This window comes from Leucopleurus acutus (genome assembly GCF_964270905.1).
Source record: "Leucopleurus acutus genome assembly, chromosome: 7".
Taxonomy (NCBI): Eukaryota; Metazoa; Chordata; class Mammalia; order Artiodactyla; family Delphinidae; genus Leucopleurus; species Leucopleurus acutus.
The window spans coordinates 13,998,417-14,018,118 of NC_139150.1; the positions used below are offsets into that span (position 1 = coordinate 13,998,417).

The 19,702-nt window shown below is 48.5% G+C and overlaps 1 protein-coding gene across 7 annotated transcripts in view; it reads left to right on the plus strand.

Moving 5' to 3' along the window:
- Nucleotides 1-19,702, plus strand: part of CDK5RAP2 (CDK5 regulatory subunit associated protein 2) — a 182,118-nt gene that overhangs the window by 32,712 nt on the left and 129,704 nt on the right. For 6 of the 7 annotated variants that reach the window (XM_082843508.1, XM_082843511.1, XM_082843509.1 and 3 more), the window contains exons 5-10: nucleotides 2,862-2,938; nucleotides 9,142-9,265; nucleotides 11,796-11,950; nucleotides 16,348-16,510; nucleotides 17,962-18,015; nucleotides 18,859-18,978. In XM_082843508.1, the coding sequence (XP_082699634.1) occupies nucleotides 2,862-2,938; nucleotides 9,142-9,265; nucleotides 11,796-11,950; nucleotides 16,348-16,510; nucleotides 17,962-18,015; nucleotides 18,859-18,978 (693 nt within the window). Of the gene's footprint in view, nucleotides 1-2,861; nucleotides 2,939-9,141; nucleotides 9,266-11,795; nucleotides 11,951-16,347; nucleotides 16,511-17,961; nucleotides 18,016-18,636; nucleotides 18,747-18,858; nucleotides 18,979-19,702 lie in introns of those variants that run through there. The other variant, XM_082843514.1, reaches the window with a different exon arrangement.

Sequence of the window (19,702 nt, forward strand, 5' to 3'; positions counted from 1 at the left end):
GAAAAAGGAACTTGGCTTTCTTGAAGAGACATGAGCACAAACAATATTTTAGTGCCCGTTTCTTGACTTTCTCTAGGAGATTAGCCCTTGGCCTGAGAATTCTTCCATTTTTTCTATTCGGAAGTTTGCACCAGTGGAAGCTTTTGAAGGAGGAAAAAGAACTCTCGTTGAGTTTTAGCGGACGGACTTAAATGGGCTTGTCTTGAAGAGGGATTGTACTGTACTTCTGGGCCATTTCAACCATTGAAAAGCTCCCTTGTCCCTCAGGACACGATTTCTCTTTCTTTATTGTGGGAGAGAAGGACAGTGAGGGTCTCCCCTTCTCTGGAAGGAAGTGGTGGTGCAATCAGAATTTTAAAGAAAACCCAGTAACCGAAAATATTTTGTATGCAAGTATAATTATCATGTATCTCAGAACGAATATGGGCGTTAGGACATCAAAGTAAGTTAATTGCCTACTCCTGGTCGGGCACCTGTCCTGGGCATTTGTGCATTCATCAGCTTGTTTTAATTCTCAAGACGGTCCTGTACAATGGAGGTGGTCCTCGCCTTGCAGGAGAGGCAGCTGAAGCTCAGGGAAGATCAGCACCTTGCTCCCTGTCGTATAGCTGCTGTGTGAGATGGGTTTTGGGCCCGGGTCTGCCTACCTCATTCTACTACACAGTTTCAGCTCTTCTTTTCCACTGTTTGGCTAGATGACTTGATTTAATTACACTTTTATTTAAATTTTAATTTTTTGGATAGGTGTACATGGTTCAAAATCAAAAAGCGTAAAAGGTATACACTGGAAAGACTTTCTTCCACCCTTGTCTCCTAGATTCCGTGGATCTAACCAATATCATTCATTCCTCAGGCAGAGATATTTTATGTGTACACAAGCAAGCACTGTGTGTGTACGTACATGTGTACAGACCCCCTTTTCACCTAAATGCAAGCATGTTCGCTTTGCACCTCGCATTTTTCCTTAACAGTATCTTGAATATCTTTCCTTAATAGTGGTTTAAGAGCTTCTTCATTCTTTTTTATAGTGATATTCCATTTTATGCTTATAAGGTGTCTTGATTTTTGGTTTAGACACTATGGTCGCCATGTGTATAAGTTTATAACTTGAAGTATTGAGCTTGCAAAAAAAAGTCTAGTGGACCTGTTAGCAGTCCATTCTTTTAAATTTGCTGGGCTGGGGTGCCAATTGGTTCATCAGAAAGCAAAGCACTTAGAACATGATATCAGCTGTTACATAGAAGCCCTCTGCCCTTCAGAGAGCTGGAACAGGAATCTTCTCTTTGAAGGGTGTTTCTGCAGTTTTCACAAAACCACAGTTGAAGACATTGTGCACTGTCACTCAGTGTCCTTTATGCCAAGATCAGTTTCTTCTAGAAAAAGTTCTGATGCAGAGATGACTTCTTTAGTTCCTGTTGTTTGACAGTGAAAAAAATAACACAGTCTGAGCCTTGTCTCGTAGCCTCTTCTCATTTGTTAGTTCATTCAGTCCTCAAATCCACCATGTCAGGTGGGCTTCATGTTTTTCGTGTGACACTTGAGGGATCTGAAAGGAGACACCTGCTCTCTGACCTCCTGGGCTTGTGTTTCTAAGGACAGTTACAGGCTCGCACTCGCACTTTCATATTGGGTGTGAGCAGGAAGGCAGGGCCTGCGTCTGCCTCGTCTACCGTGGTGGCCTTGGTGCTTAACCTGTGCTTGGCCTGTCACAGGGGTTGGTGTATGTCTGTGAAGTGAAGGAATGAGTAAATAAACCAGTATCCACTGACTTGCCACGGTTTCCTCCTGGGAAGGAGTGGAGGCAGAATTTGAAGCCAGGTCCGTCTAGTCCCAAGGCTGTGGTCTTTCCATTCTGGCTGACTTCTCAGTCAGGGGTGCTCTTCCCCCCAGGGCTCCTTGGCTAAAAGGAGGTAGACCTGTCCTCGGAGATTGTAAATTTTACCGGAAATGGTATTTTTATTTAAAATAATACACATGTAGTGTGGAATAAAATGTAAAGTTGGCATAAATTATTAAAATAAAGCAGGAGCAAGATTAGAGAAATCTTGGATTTACAGCAGTCCCCTGCAGGCTGCACACTCAGACCTTCCTCTTTACTGCATGAATTCACCTAATATTCCGTCTGGGGTACATCTGTGGACTGGTTTGCGAAGCTGATCTCTCCCCGCTGCCTCACGTTGTGACCCGTGTGCCAAAGAGTCTGTCTTTGGATTCTCACGTGAGTTACAAGCCCAGGACCATGTGTGTCTCCTTTTGTTCCAGTCACTTAAGAGGAAGACGGCTGGGGAACACTGTGGTGTCCCCTATAGACAGCTGGCCCTGTGTGGTCACGGCTCTTTGGGAAGGGAGCACCCTGAGATCTTACACTGAAACGAGACAGGCAGTGATGTGGCTTCCTGCTCATCCATCCACAGGTTTTATTTTTTTGATGCTGTAACACATTCCCACTGCTACACCACCACATGCATGATTGCAAACAACCAGAAGTAATTGCCTTGGAATGGTAAAAGCAAGCTGCAGAATTGATTGTAAACTTGCCTGGTGGAGGGCAAACAATTTTTAAATCAGCCTCACTTGTATGACATTTATGCCTGAACGTTTGAATGCTCTGGCTCTTAGAAGCTTGGAAAATTTACATAATTGTTCCAAGCCTTGAGAAATCCAGGGCCTTCTTTGGAGCCCACCAGTGTTCAGTAATTCCCTTTTCCCTGTGCCCCGAGGCTAATGAGGGTTTGAATCTAATATCTGTCTATTATGAGCATCACGGAGCCAGTCCGTGCTGAAAGCAGGTTTCCCACTATAGGCATTCGGATGTCCTGTGCTTCACGCTGTTTCTTTTCTTTCCTAATCTTGTCTGGAAGAACATCGAGCTCAAGGTGGAAGTAGAGAGTCTGAAGCTGGAGCTCCAGGAGAGAGAGCGGCTGCTCCTCAAAGCCTCGTGAGTACCTGTCCCCCTGCTGCGAGCTCACAGGTCGCCCAGGGTTCTGGTGGTGGAGGCTGGGTGCGTCGGTACAAGAGAACCTTGTGTTTCTAAGCCAGTTCTTCTCCAGCGGGGCTCTGAGGACCGCGAGGAAATTTACATTTTTATTTAATTATTTTTCAACAAACTTTTAAAATGTAACATACTTACAGGAAGATGAACGATCATAAGTGTACATACAGCATGATGATTTTCACAAAGCAGGCACAGCTGTGGGCCACCTTCCAGATCAGAAACCAGAACATCACCAGCCCCCTGAGCACTTCCTTTGTGCTCCCAGAACTTACCCTTCTCCCTCAAAGATAACCACTGCTCACCGCTAGCGTCCGGATCGCTTAGTTCTGCCTGGTTTTGAACTGTATAGAAAAGGAATCGTACACTGTGCACCCGCCCTTTTGTGTCTGGCCTCTTTGCTTAGCCATGTGTCTGTGAAATCCATCCCTGTTGTCAGTTACATCAGCAGCTCCTCCATCTTCATTGCTGTGAAAGGCTGGGGGGCCTCGGGGTCCTGAAGGACTCCTGCGGTGGGTGAGGCAGGGGGGCAGAGGGTGGGGCTTCAACCAGAGGAACTCGTTCTTGTATGTGTTTTATGTACTAGGGTCCCTTGTAATATTTAGTTTATAAGAGGGGTTCTACTGCTTTAAAAAATTTGAAAACTATTACCTTAGTCAGTCAATCAGTTAATTAAATATTTATTGAACAACAAGCACAGTTCAGAGGATACAGTCTGTGACTCAGTTGGTCATTCATTCATTCATAAACATTTCTCACGTAAGTGTGCCACACGCTGAGGACTTGAGAAGAGATGTCCCTTCCCTCAGGAGCTCATTGGAGACGGGTGAGCCTGTGAACGGGGTATGCTGGAGGTGCAGTGACAGAGGGTGTCTGTGGGCACGGGGTGAGGCACCTAAGTGTGCTGAGTTTCGCTTGGTGAGAGAGGAGTAGGACTTCCCAGAGTTGACCCACCAAGGACCTGGCTGGAAGCTTACATGGGAACGCTTCATCTGTCCTAGCAGCAGAGCTCCTGCTGGGTACGGCTGCCCAGGGGCGTAGGGCCTTTGGCCTAGGGCACAGCTGCGCTGCTCTGGGCCAGGCCACACAATTCCTTTTATTGTCACACAGCCAGCAGCCGGCATGGACTGCTGTGGGCTCTGAGTAGACTAGAGGTTCCCTGGCCCAGGCTTCTCTGAGTTACGCTGACTGTGCACACGTGGTATTTTCTGAGTGAGTGAGTGATGAATGAATGAATGAACAAACTAGATTGACACTTTTTTTTTTTGGCCATGCTGCTGGGCTTGCGTGATCTTTGTTCCCCATCAAACCCGGGCTCAAGGCAGTGAAGGCGCCGAGTCCTAACCACTGGACTGCCAGGGAATTCCCTTAACACGTTGTTTTTGTTGGTTGCCTTTGTTGTTGTTGTTGTTTGGAAGCACATCGTTCTCTGGGCAGGAAGTCAAATTGACTTTACCAAGCCTAGAAGTCAGTAGCAGAATTCTGTCTGTTTCCTACTCTGTTCACCCTGCCTGCTGCAGATCTCAGCCAGGACTTGTTTCTAGCCAGGCGTGTGCACATGGAAACCCGGACTCAAAAAGGCCACGTGCGTGCCTCAGTACCAGCGCACCGAGCTGAGCATTTGGGGGCTGGTGCCCGTGTTTGTATGCACAGATTTTCCAGCTGCCCAGACTGGTGTCCAAGGCCCTTTTTGGTCTGACCAGCCTTATTAATTTATTCAGAAAATATTTATCAAGCAGTTGTCGTGTGTGGCACTGGCCTAGGTTCCTGGAAATAGAGCCGTGATCCAAACAGACACATGGGGCTTACATTCTGGATGGAGTGATCGGGATAGAATACTTGGAGTAATAGATATATAAATACAAGTTGGGAAAAGAGCTGTGAGCGAAAGGGAGGAAGCTAGGAGAGTTAGAGCAGCAGGAATAGGTCCGTAGCTGTAGGTGTGTGGCCGGGAAGGTGGCATTTGAGATGAGATTGGATCTGGCGGTAAGTAGGCCTTGACCAGGGGGAAAGGGTGGAGAAGGTGTTGAAGGAGGAGGGACTGTGCAGGTCTCAGGAGATACGACAGGTCTAGGGGGCTCGATCTTGTCTTGCAGGGTCTTGAGGCCTCACTAGAGATTTTGGTCTTTATCCTGAGATCAGATGGAAAACAGTCATGGGTTTTAAGCAGCTGACACAATCAGGGCTTTGTTTTTTCAAAGGTCACTCTGGTTGCTGAGTGGGGAATGTTTTGTGGAGGGAGCCAGGGTGGAAGCAGGGAGTCGAGTTAGGAGGCTGGGCCAGTCGTTTAGGCAAGAGATTCGTGATGAGCTGCATGGGGGGACTGGGGAGATGGTTGGGAAGCAAAGTCCACAGGGCTTGGTAATGGTGGGAAGGGCGATGTCAAGGATGCCTTCTAGGGCAGGGGTTCTGTTTAAGAAAGTCACAGTGACTTCACTGCTCCAGCTTTCTCTCCACCAACACTTTATCCCAGTAGTGCACAGGTACTGAAAATGTCCTGCCCCTGCTGCTCTAGCTTTGCCTTGGCAGGTCTCTTCTGCTTCCCGTCCCCTCCTGGCCCAGATGCCTTTCCTGTCGCCTCCCCTCCGTAAAGGCTCATGCTGAGACCCGTGGCTGCCCGTGGTCCACATCTCAACCTCTGTACAGACTGCTCTGGCATATAATGGCAATCCCATGTGTATGTAACACTTTACAGTTTATAAAACGCTTTCACATCCATTTATTGATACATTCCATCATTATCCTGGGAGCTAGCCAACTTTCTAGGAAAACCTTTTGTAGCGGGGGGAACTTAGGCCTGGAGACGGGAAGGACCATGACTTAGAAAATCACTTAGAAAGATCAGAGCTGGGATTAGAACTCAAGTCCCTGACTTTTAGCCTAGCACTAGGTTTCATGTTCTTTATTTTCCTGTATGTGATTCTCACTTCTCTAACATGACTGTACATCTTGTGAGGCCAAGAGCCTGCTCCCCTACTTGAGTGGAGATGGGGCCAGTGGAAGGGGCAGGGGCTCTGGGTTGGCTCTGCCAGCAGGTGGGTCTTTGGCTTCTGAGTCTTGGCTTCTCAGCTGTTCCTACTTCATGGGGCCTTTGTGAGAATTACCTGCCACAGGCTAGGTGCCCTGTCCACCACACGTCTGCTAAAGGTGCCTTTCTTTACCCCGAAATGCCCAGCACCTGTCACAGGAAAAGCCCCTGCTTTTTCTAAAAAACTATAATTAGAATGGAAAGAGTCAAGAGGAAATGTTGAGGGTTAGAAAGGGTAGTGAGGGTGGTGTTTATAGACAGTTCTGTCTTGTATTGGGTGGAAAGCTGGATTAGACCAGTTTCTGTAAACCTTTCCTCTCCTTAGGCCTTGCTGTCTATCTCATCTGTTGCCCCAGATTCTGTAAAGAGAGAAAGGGCAGAAGGAGAGAACGAATGTTTACTGAGATCCTGCTTTGCCCCAAACCCTGCGCCTGGCGCTTGACATGCTTTATTGCAGTTGATTTTACAACAGCTGTTTGAGGCAGCCAGTGTTCCCATTTGAGTGGAAAGAAAACTGAGGCTCAGAGGAGTAGGAAGTCTTGCCCAGGTTGGTGACAGAACTGGGACTGGCCTGGTCTGAGCTCGCTCTGCCTTGCTCTGGAGTAAGTATATAGTTTGCCGGCTTTCTATTCTTGTATTTCTCACTTACAGTAAGGGGGCATTAAAAACGAAAGCAGACATATTGTCGGGAGTAAATTTTATCTCTGTGGCTTTAAAACACAAACAAAAACAATAATTCCATCAGTAGGGGAAAATTGCGCCATACTGCTGAGTATAAATTTTATTGCTACAGAGATACAAAGATGATAAATGAAAAGTTGGAACATTTGTTATTGGGAATATATTTTATTGGTGTAACTAAAGTGCAGCCAAACTGAATAATACCAGTACTTGTTAAAAATTGTAGTCAGCCCCTCGACGATGTATATGATTCAGACTGCAAAACAGAAATGTTTGATCTGGGCTGATAGGAGGGAGCCGGTGTATTTGCACGTACTGGGTGGTGGAGGCGGGGGGAGGGGGAGGCAGTCGAGCGGGCCATTTTCTAGAGCAGTCTCTGTGAAGCCCAAGGGCTGAAACATTTCTGGTGGTTAGTGGAAATTTGGGACTGGAAAAATCCTGTGTCCAAGGCTCAGGAGGGAAAAGCTTCTAGTACAGAAATCTTCCAGCCATGTATAATGCCTCTTGAGGAGTGGTGGAAGTGATTGTGAATCATTGTGAATTCCAGACAGTACTGATCAGGAAGTGAGCTGAGGGAGTGGCGGCTCAGGACGTTTCATAGCAGTGATCAGGAGGTGACCGTGGTGGTCTTAGTTCTGGCCAGAGAGGATCCGTTCTCAGCTCAGATGCCAGCAGAGGCGGTGGAACGAGGCCTCTCACAGCGGCGCAGCAGGGGCCAGTGCTGCGGTGGCCTCGGGGACAACAGGCCAGCAGGCAGCACTCAGATCAGAGAGGAAGGGCACCACGCTACGGCCACCACATGTGTTAGCACATTAGTTCTAAGAGCTAATCATCTCATTTTTCAAATGAGGAAACTGAGGTGTAAGAGGTAATTTACCCAGAGTCACGCTGAGGACATAATAGAGCCAAAATTTGGAAGCAGATCTGTTCAGTCTCAGAGCCCCTGCTCTTTCTTTCCAATTGTTCGCATTGAATTCCATTAAAATGATACCATGACACTGGGGCCTTCTGAAGGCTTATTGGTAAAAGGAAACAAGATATGAACAAGGCCTTTATGTGCAGGCGGCTCATGTTCGGGGCAGCAGGGACGGCCCTCTTGGCTTTGCATCGTTCTCAGTCAGAAATGCACATGGCCTGTGCACGTGAGTGTCTGATCACGCGGCCCCTGGTTGGAAAAATGTTACATACCCTTAAAGTAGGGCATGGGAGGCTGGTGGTGAATAGACTTATCCTTTTGCAGCTTTTCTGAAAAGCTAGCTTTAGGTGGAGCCGTCTCCTTCATCATTCTGCCTTCTGGAAACCCGAAGTCATTTTAGAAATCTGATGAGACCTGCCTCTGAGTCTGTGTCTCACAAATTCACATCCGGCGCTGTTTTTCGAGAACCAAAATGAAAGGCGTCTGTGGTCGTAGCGCTGTGTCTGGTGTTGGTGGGCCAGCCCCAGCATGCTGGTCAAGCAGAGAGAATGTTCCACGATGCCCGGCGATGTGAAGTCTGCCTGTTATGTTGGAGGTGGTGGAGGGCGGGTAACCTCCTCTCCTCAGGCCCTCAGTTGCCGCTCGTGCTTGCCGAGTGGTCGTGCTGTGTTTGAGATGCTCCTCCCTCCAGTGGCAGAAGACCTTTACCTGCAGGTTTATTTTCGTTGTCTCCAGCTCCTTGCGCACTGGTTTGTCACACCAGCGCCCTGCCTTTCCTGCCGCCGGTGGAGGTGTGCTTTATCGGAAGTTTCGTGGTGGGGAATTCAGCAGTAGCTGTCGAGTGTCTTAAAAACGAGCTTATCCTTTAACCTAGTAATTCCCTTTCTAGGAGTTGACCCTAAGAAGATCACTGGATAGTATGCGAACTATATGTATATATCATATATATGTGTTTTATTTATTTATTTTTTAAAAAATTTTATTTAATTTATTTTTGGCTGCATTGGGTCTTCGTTGTGTGCGGGCTTCTCATTGCGGTAGTTCCATCTTGTTGCGGAGCACGGGCTCTAGGCGCACGGGCTTCAGTAGTTGTGGCACGCGGGCTCAGCAGTTGTGGCTCGTGGGCTCTAGAGCGCAGGTTCAGTAGTTGTGGCGCATGGACTTAGCTGCTCTGCGGCACGTGGGATCTTCCCGGACCAGGGCTCGAAGCCGTGTCCCTTGCGTTGGCAGGCGGATTCTTAACCACTGCGCCACCAGGGAAGCCCCTATATATGTGTTTTAATTGAGATGTAATTGGCATATAACATTGTTTAAGTTCAAGGTATACTGCACGGTTGACTTGATACATTTATATATTGCATTATCTGTGCTTTTGAATTACAAATCTTAATTTTAAAAAAAAAAAAGCTCAGCACAGGTCTGTGGGAGAAGTGACCAACAAATATTCTTTGTCTCTTTGGAGCGGTTGGAATCACCATCTGACTGTCACTCTTGTGCATTTTATGCCTTTGCCTCTTTTCGCAGCAAAGCAGTTGAGAGCCTCACCGCAGGGGGTGGCTCTGAAATTCAGCGGGTGAAGGAAGATGCTCAGAAGAAGGTGCGGCAGGTCGAAGAGCTCCTAACCAAGAGAATACTCCTTTTAGAAGAGGCAAGTCCGGACTTCCCTGGCCGTCCAGTGGTTAAGACTCTGTGCTTCCACTGCAGGGGGTGTGGGTTTGATCCCTGGTCGGGGAACCAGATCCCGCATGCTGCGTGGTGCGGCCAAAAAAAAAAGAGAGGCAAGTCTGAAAGCCCTAAGGAGAATGTGTTTCCTACAGCGGGTTCGTAACCAAGTGGGCAGAATTTTGTTCCTCTTGTCATAAACTGTCAGGGTTTCAGCAGGGAGAAGAGCCCCCCGTTGCTGAGCACCTCTTGTGCTCCAACCCCGGTCTAGGCACTTTGCGTATGGAATTTATACCCTTACACCCTGCGCGCTGGCCTTTATCGTCTCCATCCTCTAGATGAGGACACGGAAGTACAGAGAGAAATACTAACTAGTCCACGTTTAGTCCCGGATTTAAGTTACAACAGCTGATTTTACAGCCTGTGTCCTGACTGCAACACCACTCTTCTTTTTATCTAGTTTAGTTCCTTTACTTTACAGAAGAGGGAGCTGAGGCCTGAGGCCCAGAGAGGGGAGGCGACCCGCCTGACACAGCTAAGCCTGGAGCCAGGTTTCCTGACTCGTAGGCCATGCGTGGCCACGCAGCCCCTGTCCCCAGAGCCCAGCCTCCATCCCTCCATCCCTCCATCCCACCTGTGCCAACTGCCTGCTTCCTCTCGGGGAGCCGCTGTGTGTAGCTCTTCTTTCTCCCCATTCTCAGCCTGTGGTGGGAATCAGGGCGCTCCTTGGCCACACAACTTTATCTCCTAGATGTTGAAAAGCTTTCCTCCATATTAAGCTCGTCATCGAGTGATACCAGTTCCTTTTAATTCTGGATCTTTGAAGTCTGTTGTTTCTCTACCCAAAACCCTGATTCTTCTTGGCAGATAAGAGGAGAAATGACACCACAAAGCACTTCTAGATACAAAGAGCAGATGCATTTGTACTGTATCTTACAGCTTATAGTGGTCTTTTCCATTTGTCATGTTCACATCGGCCCCCTGGGGGTGTGTAGATCCTAGGTCCAAACTACAGACGAGACCAGCTCAGAGAGCTGGGAAACTTAGTCTTGGTCATAGCAGTAGAGCTGAAACCAAAAGGAGGGTCTGCTGAGCCCGAATTCTGAACTTTAGTTAAAATGTAATTCTGAGACTTCTAAGAGACTTAATCTGTTGGTTCAGTCATCTTATTTTTCCCAGTAAGTGCTTCCCCAGGTTTTAGGGTAGCAGCGTGACTGACAGTACCGGGCTGAATCCCTGCTCTATCACTAGCTTGTCACCTTGGAGAAGACATTTGCCTTCTCTGAGCCTCTGCTGCTTCATCTGTGAAATGAGGCCAGTGGTGTCTGCCCTGCAAGAGTAACTGTAGTACCCGCAGTGAACTAACGATTTACAGAGGGCTTACCATGTCTGAGGCACCCTTCTCAGCCTTTTCATGCACTGACTTAGTTTATCCCTTCAGTAAACCTATGAGGTAAATGCTTTTACTATCCCTTTTTAGGAACAAAACCAAAAACATGATGACACAGGCACAGAGTGGCCAAGTCACTTGGCGCAAGGTCACCCGGGTAGTAAATGCCAGGTGGTCTGGCTGTAGAGCCTGCATTCCGGGCTGGTCTAGTCTCTCTGTCAGTATGTAACTTTCTAGGATTGAGTGAGGATCAAAGATAGTATAAGTAAAGCTCCTTGCTCAAAGCACCGCGGAGGGAAGGGCGGGGAAGAGGAAGCCAGCGTATTTTGAGCTTCCTGTGACGCAGCAGGCATTTGACAGTCTCCCAGCAACTCTTTGAGACAGTGGTTATCCCTGTTTTATAGGTTGAGAAACAGGCTCAGAGAGGTTAAGGGACTACTCAAGGTCACCCAGCAAGTAAGTGGTGGGAGAGCTGGGTTTTGAATCCAGTTCGATTTGCCTTTCATCTTTGTGATGCAGTCAGAGGCAGCGGCATGAGGGCTTGGAGACTCACATCTGCTATCCGCTCCCTTTCCTGAGCACCAGGACCTTTTTCCCCAACACAGACGCTGCCTGCGTGATTTAGGCAATTTCCTTTTTGGCTTCTCTGAGCTCTCAGGAAGAACATAAGAGTTTTTTACCACCTAAATCACCTTGGAGATACAGAAAATGCACTTCAGAGTTGTGTAGTCATTATCTTAAAAATAGTGAGGGGGCAGTGGGGTGTGGGAAGAATTTGTATGGAGATTATGGTGACTCCTAGGAATTTATGTATGTTTAGGTATCGAGGCACATTTCTCCTCGTTCTCATTGAAACTGTAAATATTGATCAGATTTTTCAAAACCCAAAATACGGTTCTTGTAGAGTCTTTTCCATTGGAAATGCCTATTACTCTTCAGGATACAAGAGGGGAAAAGTGGCTGGTGAATGTATTTATTACTGATTCTCCCCATGTGTAGTACAATTCAGAGAGGGGAAATGTGCTGGAGAAAAAGTCATAAATATTTATATTTTAATCCAATTTCCTTTCAAAGTGTTCCCAATTGTATTGAAAAATTGCATCAAATGCGTTTAATTTAACTCTAGGATGTGAAAGTCGCCCAAGCAGAGCTGGAAAAGGCCTTTGCTGGAACAGAAACAGAGAAGGCTCTTCGGTTAAGCTTGGAAAACAAGCTTTCAGAGATGAAGAAGATGCACGAGGGGGATCTGGAGACGGCTCTGGTCCTGGAAGAGAAGGACAGGTCTGGCTCTTACCCCTGTGATGCTCTGACATCCATTTATCTGGCAGCGTGATCCAAAAAAAACGGAAAGAGTTGTTGCCTTCCTACCCTTTTCCCCTTCTTTTTCTACTTGTTCCCCATAGTGAGAAAACTAGGGATAAAATCAGGGTGAAAGGGAAAGGAATAGGGTAGTGATATGAGGACAGAGATAGAATTAGTAGACAGAAGTTCATGCTGAAAAGTTCTACTCAGATACTAAATTTAGCATTCAGGTTTTGGCTATAAGCTTCCTGGTAGCCAAAGGAAAAAGGGAAAAACAATTTTGGTGGACATAAGATTCACATTGCTCACAAGACAAAACAAGCTAGTAACTCAGGAGAAGCCCAGTTTTACTTGTCATTGTCAGAGAGACATTCCTCTTGTAGATTTTCCCAAAGGGAGTAGTAAGTGACTCCATCCCCACAGTAAAATACTAGTGAATTTTTTGTGACCTGTTTTCCATCATGTCTTTTAATGCAGGCTGAGGGCCCAGATTAGTACAGTGCGAGGGACCAAAACAATGTAGACCAAGTACAGAGCTCTTCAATGGCCCAGAAATAAAACATGTGCCGTTTGGTCCAGAGAAGTGCGTGGGCCATACGGCTTTTCGGCAATCTTAAATGCCCTTTATGTCTCGCAACCAAACTTTGAATCAAAACTGGTCAGGAGAGGGTGGAGGTTTTATTCTTTACCGTTTTTGCATTTTGATACTCTTGCCTTGCTTTGGTGGTTACTAAGTGGAAGGTTGAGTTAACTAAACAAAAGTGAGACTTCCGGCTAACCTCTGGCCCATCCATTGAAGAGCCAAGCTAGTTTGGAAGTCGACAGAAATTGTTCTAAAGCGCGATCAAGGAACTGGAAGAGTACAGCCTGGCCGAGTGTCGTGGTCTGGAACGGGGGCGGGGCGATAGGAGGAGCTGGGGAGAGGGAAGCTGGGGCAGGTCCTGTGGGCCTTTTGGTAGAGTTTGGGTTTTGTTTGCTCAGGGCATGTGAGGAGCCACTGAAGAGCTAAGGATGGGGGTGGGGGGAATGACAGGATCAGATCTAAATTTCGAGCCATCCCTCTGGCTGCCCCCTGGAGGATGGGTTGGCAGGGGGGATGATGCTGAGGTTCAGATAAGAGGTGATGGTGACGAGGACCGAGGTGACAGAGCTCGGGTTGGGGGAAGAGCAGGCAGAGACACTGGTAAGGTCGGATTGGCATGATGGCTTGAAGGGCTTGATGGCTGCTGGACCTGTGGATGAGGGAAGAGGCCGCAGAGGTCCCCCCGACCCAGGTCCTGAGCGTGAGCAACCGTGGGATGGGAGGGCAGTTTGCCGAGTTTGTGGGAAAAGGGGAGAAAGAGGAGATGTTTTGGGGTGCAGGAGGTGGGAAGATGAGCTTTCAGTTGGGACGCATTGGGTTGAGGGATTGCAGGCACCAAGAGGAGAGTCCAGGAGATGCTGGGCCTGTGGAGTGAGGCCTGAATTAAAGGAGATGCAGGTTCATTCCTTCCCCAGCTGCTGAGCCTAGCCTCGGGCTGGGTGCCAGGAATGCAGAGGTGAACACTGTCTTCCTTATATGGAGCTCCCATGTGGGGGAGGAAACACGCGTTAAAAACAGAAAGTCACGATTGGTGCTGGAGGTAAGTTCCGGGTCTGGGCTGTGACAAAAGCCAGGGAGTGATCAGCTCTGCCTGGGTGTGGGGCAGGGAGAGCTTAGGAGAGGAGAGCTCTGGGCTTGGGGTGAGGCACCCTCAAAGGTGGGACGCGTGGCACAGTTCAGAGCAGCCTCGGTCCCTGTTAGCATACGCTGTAGAAGCTTGGTTGCCCATCGTTTTGGCAGACGGAGCCCTTTTGGGGAAGGGTTAATGCTTGCTGAGTACTGACTGTGGTCCGGGCAGTGGGGTCTCCGTGGACGTGGGTGATCATCAGGTCGGGGCCTCCCTAAGGCTGCCTGCTCCTGGGGTCTCCTACCGGTCCGGCTGGGGAGGCACCGAAACGTGATGTGTCAGTCCTGCAAGTGCACCCGTCTCTCAGGGATAGAGGTGCCTCAGGCACACTCCCGGCAGCCAGCTCTGGGTTTCTGCCCGCTCGCTTGGGTGTGGCCCTCTGTGGTGGAACTCTTCTGGGCCTAGGATCAGTGTGTTCCATCCCTGAAGGCAGGCCTGCCCAGGAAGCTAAATTGAGGTCAGAGGTGTGAGTGAATTGGATGGAGCAGGGGCCCTTCGTCACGCCCTGGTGAGCTGGATCCAGGTCTGCCGCGTGACTGACCACCACTGCTGAGCAGGGCCCTCACCAGGACGGACAGTGCCCGTGTCCTGGCCTCCCGCCGCCCTTTTCAAAGGTACATGCTTTAGCTCCTTGATTTCCTTCAACTGGACCATACAGCTAGTCCGTATCTCTAAGACAGTCAGCCTTGAGGAGCCCTGCAGGTCAGTATGGCCAACAGACATATTTTATTTGACCCAAACAGTACTTTGAAAAGATGGAATTCGTTGCCGATGTTAAAAAAAACAAACAAACACCTAATTTCACATGAAGGTCTAGATTTCCAGCTTCTCTTGAAAACCCGGAAGGCGTGGCAGGACTGGGCCAGGGTCTTGCTGGACTGAGGCTGCTCTCTTAGGCGGGCTGGTGCACTAGGCTGGCTAGAGTCCCCACAGGCCTTCCCTGCTCTTTTCCATCCCTATCTAGAACTTGCTTTAAGGTAACTAAAGCAAGTCAATTTTATCGAAGTATAAGTTGCACGCAGCACGACACATCCATTTTAAGTGTATAGTTTGGTGACTTTTTACCTCTCCAGTTGACTGTGTGATGATTTCAAAGTTGAACCCCTAGAGGGCAGTCTTACTCCTCCGAGTTTTGCGGGGCACCGCGCTGGTGCTGCCCGGTTCCCTCTGTACCCAATTATTTTAGTCCTTTTGGGGCGCCATAACAACATACCACAGATTGGGTAGCTTACAAACAATAGAAGCTTATTTCTTACAGTTCTGGAGGCCGAAAGTCCGAGATCAGGGCGCCAGCATGGTTGGGCGACGGCCCTCTTCCAGGTCGCAGACTTCTTATTGTGTCCCCACCTGGTGGAAGGGGTGGGGGATCTTTCTGGAGTTCCATCTGTGCTGCCATTCATGCGAGTTCCACCCTCAAGATCTTATCTCCTCCTGAATGCCCCACCTCCTAATCCTGTCACCTTGGGGGGTTAGGATTTCAGTATAGGAATTTTGGGTGGACACAAATTTTCAGATACTCAGATACGCATTGCTAGGCACTTTAACTGCTTTTCACTCACTCCTCACCTTTGCCTTGGGAGCTCGGGAAGCTCTCTCAGACTTCCAAGCCTTTGCTCTTTCTACCCTACTGAGTTGCTTTCTAGGCTTAGCTGGAGAGACTCCTCTGAGAGTCCTTTGACAAAATGCTAATTGCTCAGTGTTTGAAAAAAAAATGATTATAGCCAGATAGCCACTGTTATTTGTTGAGTTCTGCCACGTGCCTGGAGTTGTGCAGCATTTTAAATAGCTTATCTCCATTCCACAGAAGCAAGTTATGGCCACTTTATAGCCGAGGCAGTGCAGGCTCAGAGAGGTTAAATGACTTGGCCGTGGTCAGGGGTAATTCGGTGGCCCGGAGAAGGGTGTGCTCAGCTCTTCCTGAGGAGGGCCTCTGGGGCCTTGAGGGGATGTAACGCCTCACTGGCGGTGGCGGGATGAATGGGTGTTTATCAGGTGGATGCAGGAGCAGAGGTGTGAAGGGCATTCTGGGTAGAGGGAGTGGTGTGCGCGGGGCAGCCCAGCTCCTGGACAGGCTTGGGAGGGAGGCCCTGAGAGCCAATGAAGAGGGTGTCCGTTTCCTGTGAGAGGCGCGACGGACGCCATCAGCAGCACCTCTGATCTACTAGGCCCTAAAAGACAGGGCCGCGATCGCCTTGCTGAGGAGTTTGGCCTTTATTTTGGAAGCCAGTCTGTTTTAGACTTTGCCCTGGGAAGCCTTGGCGAGACGCTCTCTGGTTTTCACGCTCACTGGAACCATTCTGCTTTACTGGTCATGTTTGTTGAGTCTCACTGACAGATTCCTTAGGGAGAGATTTCTTGCCCCTCCCCACCCCCTGCCCCCCAAATTCATAATCCACTGCTGTCGATGGTGGGGGCCAATGAAAGTCTTTGAGCGGGAGTGTGACTTGATCAGACCGCAGTCTGGCAGCTCAGAGGATGGATCGACCAGGGCCGGGCTGGAAGCGAATTCTGGCCCCAAATCTCCCACCTGCAAAATGTGGTTCCGTTTATGTTCGATCGTTGGACACGTCTACTTTGAAGATGTCTGGCCCTGTTACCTACCTCCTCCTGCTACACTGAGCTAAGAGAACAGCTTAGAATTAATATTTAAGTTTTGTTCTCTTTCAGACTGATTGAGGAGTTGAAGCTGTCTTTGAAGAGCAAAGAAGCTTTAATTCAGTGCCTGAAAGAGGAGAAATCTCGGATGGCATCTCCAGATGAAAACGTGTCATCCGGAGAGCTCCGAGGACTTTCTGCTGCTCTGAGGGGAGATGAGGAGAGAGGGACCGAGGTGAGGTGACGGGACATGGAGGGGGACTTTAATTAGCAGACCTGATCCCCCTGTGGGAAATGGATGCACATTCAGTCCCCAGGGTTCGCACACAGTGGCCTTCAAAATATTAGCTCCCTGTTGTCTGCTGAGGAATTACCAGAAAGCTCCTTTGTCAGGGGCCCTGGCACTTCTTTTATCCTTCCAGTCTCGTGTTCATGTAGAGTCGGTTGAAAAAAAACAGTCCAGGGACTTCCCTGGTGGTCCAGTGGTAAAGAATCCGCCTTCCAATGCAGGGGATACGGGTTTGATCCCTGGTCAGGGAACTAAGATCCCAGATGCCTTGGGGCAAATAAACCCGCAACTACTGAGCTTGCGCGCCTCAACTAGAGAGCCCGCGTGCCACAAACTAGGGAGCCCACACGCCCTGGGGCCTATGTGCCACAACTTGAGAAGAGAAGAACCTGCATGCCACAACTAGAGAGAAGCCCGTGCGCCACAACGAAAAGCCTGCATGCCACAACTAAGACCCTATGCAACCATTCAGCCAAAAAACAAAAAACCTTTAAAACAAACAAAATAGTCCACACCTGCACGCCTCTGTTTTCCTATGGGTTAATTTGTCGATGCCCAGGGACTTTATTTGCACCCACTGGGTTTGGTTTGTCTCTGTGGTTAGAGGCAGACTTGAGGCCACCTTCTGTTGGAAACTTCACAGGCAGCGGGGAAGGGAAATAACTTGTATCGGGCCTGGCAGCACTCGAAGGGTGTCAGCGTGCACCTCAATTAATCCTGGCACCTTGCAAGGCAGAGATCACGGTCCCCTCGTCGGGTAGAGAAACACGCTCAGAGGCGTCGTGATATTTTCCCAGGCTCCAAGAGGTGGGTCGCTGGTAGAGACCCCAAAGCCCTCCTGGACCCCTGCCCCCCCTCCCCCAGGCCACCTCCATGCCCAGCTGTTTTGAAGTGGGTGGGCAGGCCTGGAGGTGCAGGAAGGCCTGATAGCGGCTTTCTGGTCCTGGTTGGACCCAGGGTGGCTGCCGTGTGTGGTCCCTAAACGCCAGGGGACGTCTCAGCGCTCATGGACTGTCTCAGTCGCTTTGTGGAGCAGGGTCTCCTTTGTCCCCTCCGGCCTCCCCGGCTAGCTGTTGGCTGTGATTAGCCCACGTCTGCTCCTCCTTCGGGCCCTTCTCGCCCCGCGGGCGCTGTGCTTCAGAGGCTTTTGCGCCGTCCCGTAGCTCTTTGGTTCACGCTCCATGGGGCTGGTGGTCAGCCCGTGCGGGTTGCTTGTCTTTACATTTTCTTAACTCGGGTGCATTTCCGGGGAGACAGAAGGAGTGGATGATTGTTTTCATGAGTTCCTCAGCAGTGGGGTGGGGAATGGAAAGTAAATGCAGTGCTCATTCTAACCGTTCTGGGGAAGCTGCTGGATGGTGGATCCCTTCCGAGCACCAATGAATGCCTTTTCTTAGGCTGCACAAATGGAGGAGGAGAAGGAGAGAAATCGCTTTGAAGAGAGGATCCAGGTATGTTGACACAATTTTTACAAACGTATTGAGGATTTATCCCTGCCTCTTGCTTTCTTCTGAGTGCAACAGATAATCCTGTGTGACAGTAGCTGTCACTCGTTGAGTCAAGCTCTAGGTGTGTCAGAGAGGAGGGTTTCGTAGCCTTCACGATAACTCTGGAGTAGGCGTTCCCATTTTGCAGATGTAACACAGGGGGCTCAGAGAGGTGAGGCTCCGTCCCCAGGGTCACAGAGTTGGAAGAGGTGTAGCAAGGATTCAGACCTGCCAGGCCAATCGCAGAGCCACTGCTGCAGGGTCCCCTAGTCACAGCGGCCACCATTTGTGTAGCGCCTGCCAGCGTAGAAAGTGCTTTCACGTCCATTATCTCATTTGATTCTCACAACAGCCCGGGAGGGAGGCAGCGGTGAATATCTTTAGAAATGAACTCAGACTATAAATGTATGTATTCGGTCTCCATCAAACCAAATTCTCTGCTGGCTTTTGTAGCATTAAGGAGTGAAATTAATGATCTGTCATTTCCCCCAAATAACCTGCTACGGTTTCAAAGGCTCTGCTGTGACTGTATTCAGATTCCAGAAGGCATTGGAGTCCTTTCCACGGGAGTAGCTGTCATCGTCTTAACTGATCTGATCCCCTTCCTACACCCAGCCTTGTTGCCGCGAGTGGTAAAGCAGTAACTTGGAGCTGATGCCACGATTCTCAGCTCTACTTGGAAACATTAATCACAGGTTGACAGGAATGATAGAATAACTGCGTTTGAGTGTGCTCTTAAAGTTATATTTACAGTGCATTTTGGTTAAAATGCATCAACTTAGTGAATCTTTTTCTAATCTAATTTAGGCACTTCAGAAGGACCTGAGAGAGAAGGAAAGAGAAATTGCTACGGAAAAGAAACATAGTTTAAAGAGGGATAAAGCCATTCAGGGTCTAACCATGGCACTAAAGTCGAAGGAAAAAGAGGTATGTCTGATACACCTGAAGTGAGACTTTTCTTTATTAGCTTCTGTGACAGGCCTGTCTTACCCTGAATTTTTAGCTTTAGGTAAAAAGTTTATGAGAGAGGGAGGGAGGGAGATGCAAGAGGAAAGACATATGGGAACATATGTATATGTATAACTGATTCACTTTGTTATAAAGCAGAAACTAACACACCATTGTAAAGTAATTATACCCCAATAAAGATGTAAAAAAAAAAAAAATAAATAAATGAAACTCAAAAAAAAAAAAAGTTTATAAGAGAGCTGAGATGAGTATAGAAAGTGGGCAAAGGGTCCTGTAGTCAATTAGAAGTTCTTTTGTAGAGTAATTCAGTGCTGTCCAGCATGACTATAATGCGAGTTATGTATGTAATTTAAAATTTTCTAGTAGCCACATTAAAAGAAGTAAAAAGAAACAAGTGAAATTAACTTTAAAATACATACATGCCAGATGTCAACAGGTAGTCAATAAAAGAAAAATAGCAATGAGGTATTTAACATTTTTAAACTCTGACTTTTGTCACCATATTGGACAGGGTGGGTCTAATCTTTTGAAAGACAACAGAAAATTGAGATAAAGGAGTTTTGGGAGGCAAGGCCATGACTGCGACATCTCACCTGGGTGGTCTGCAGGCTCCTCAGATCCGGCGCTTTCTCAACAGACCCATCACCTCCATCGCCGCCCCCATCTCACCATCCTACTCCAT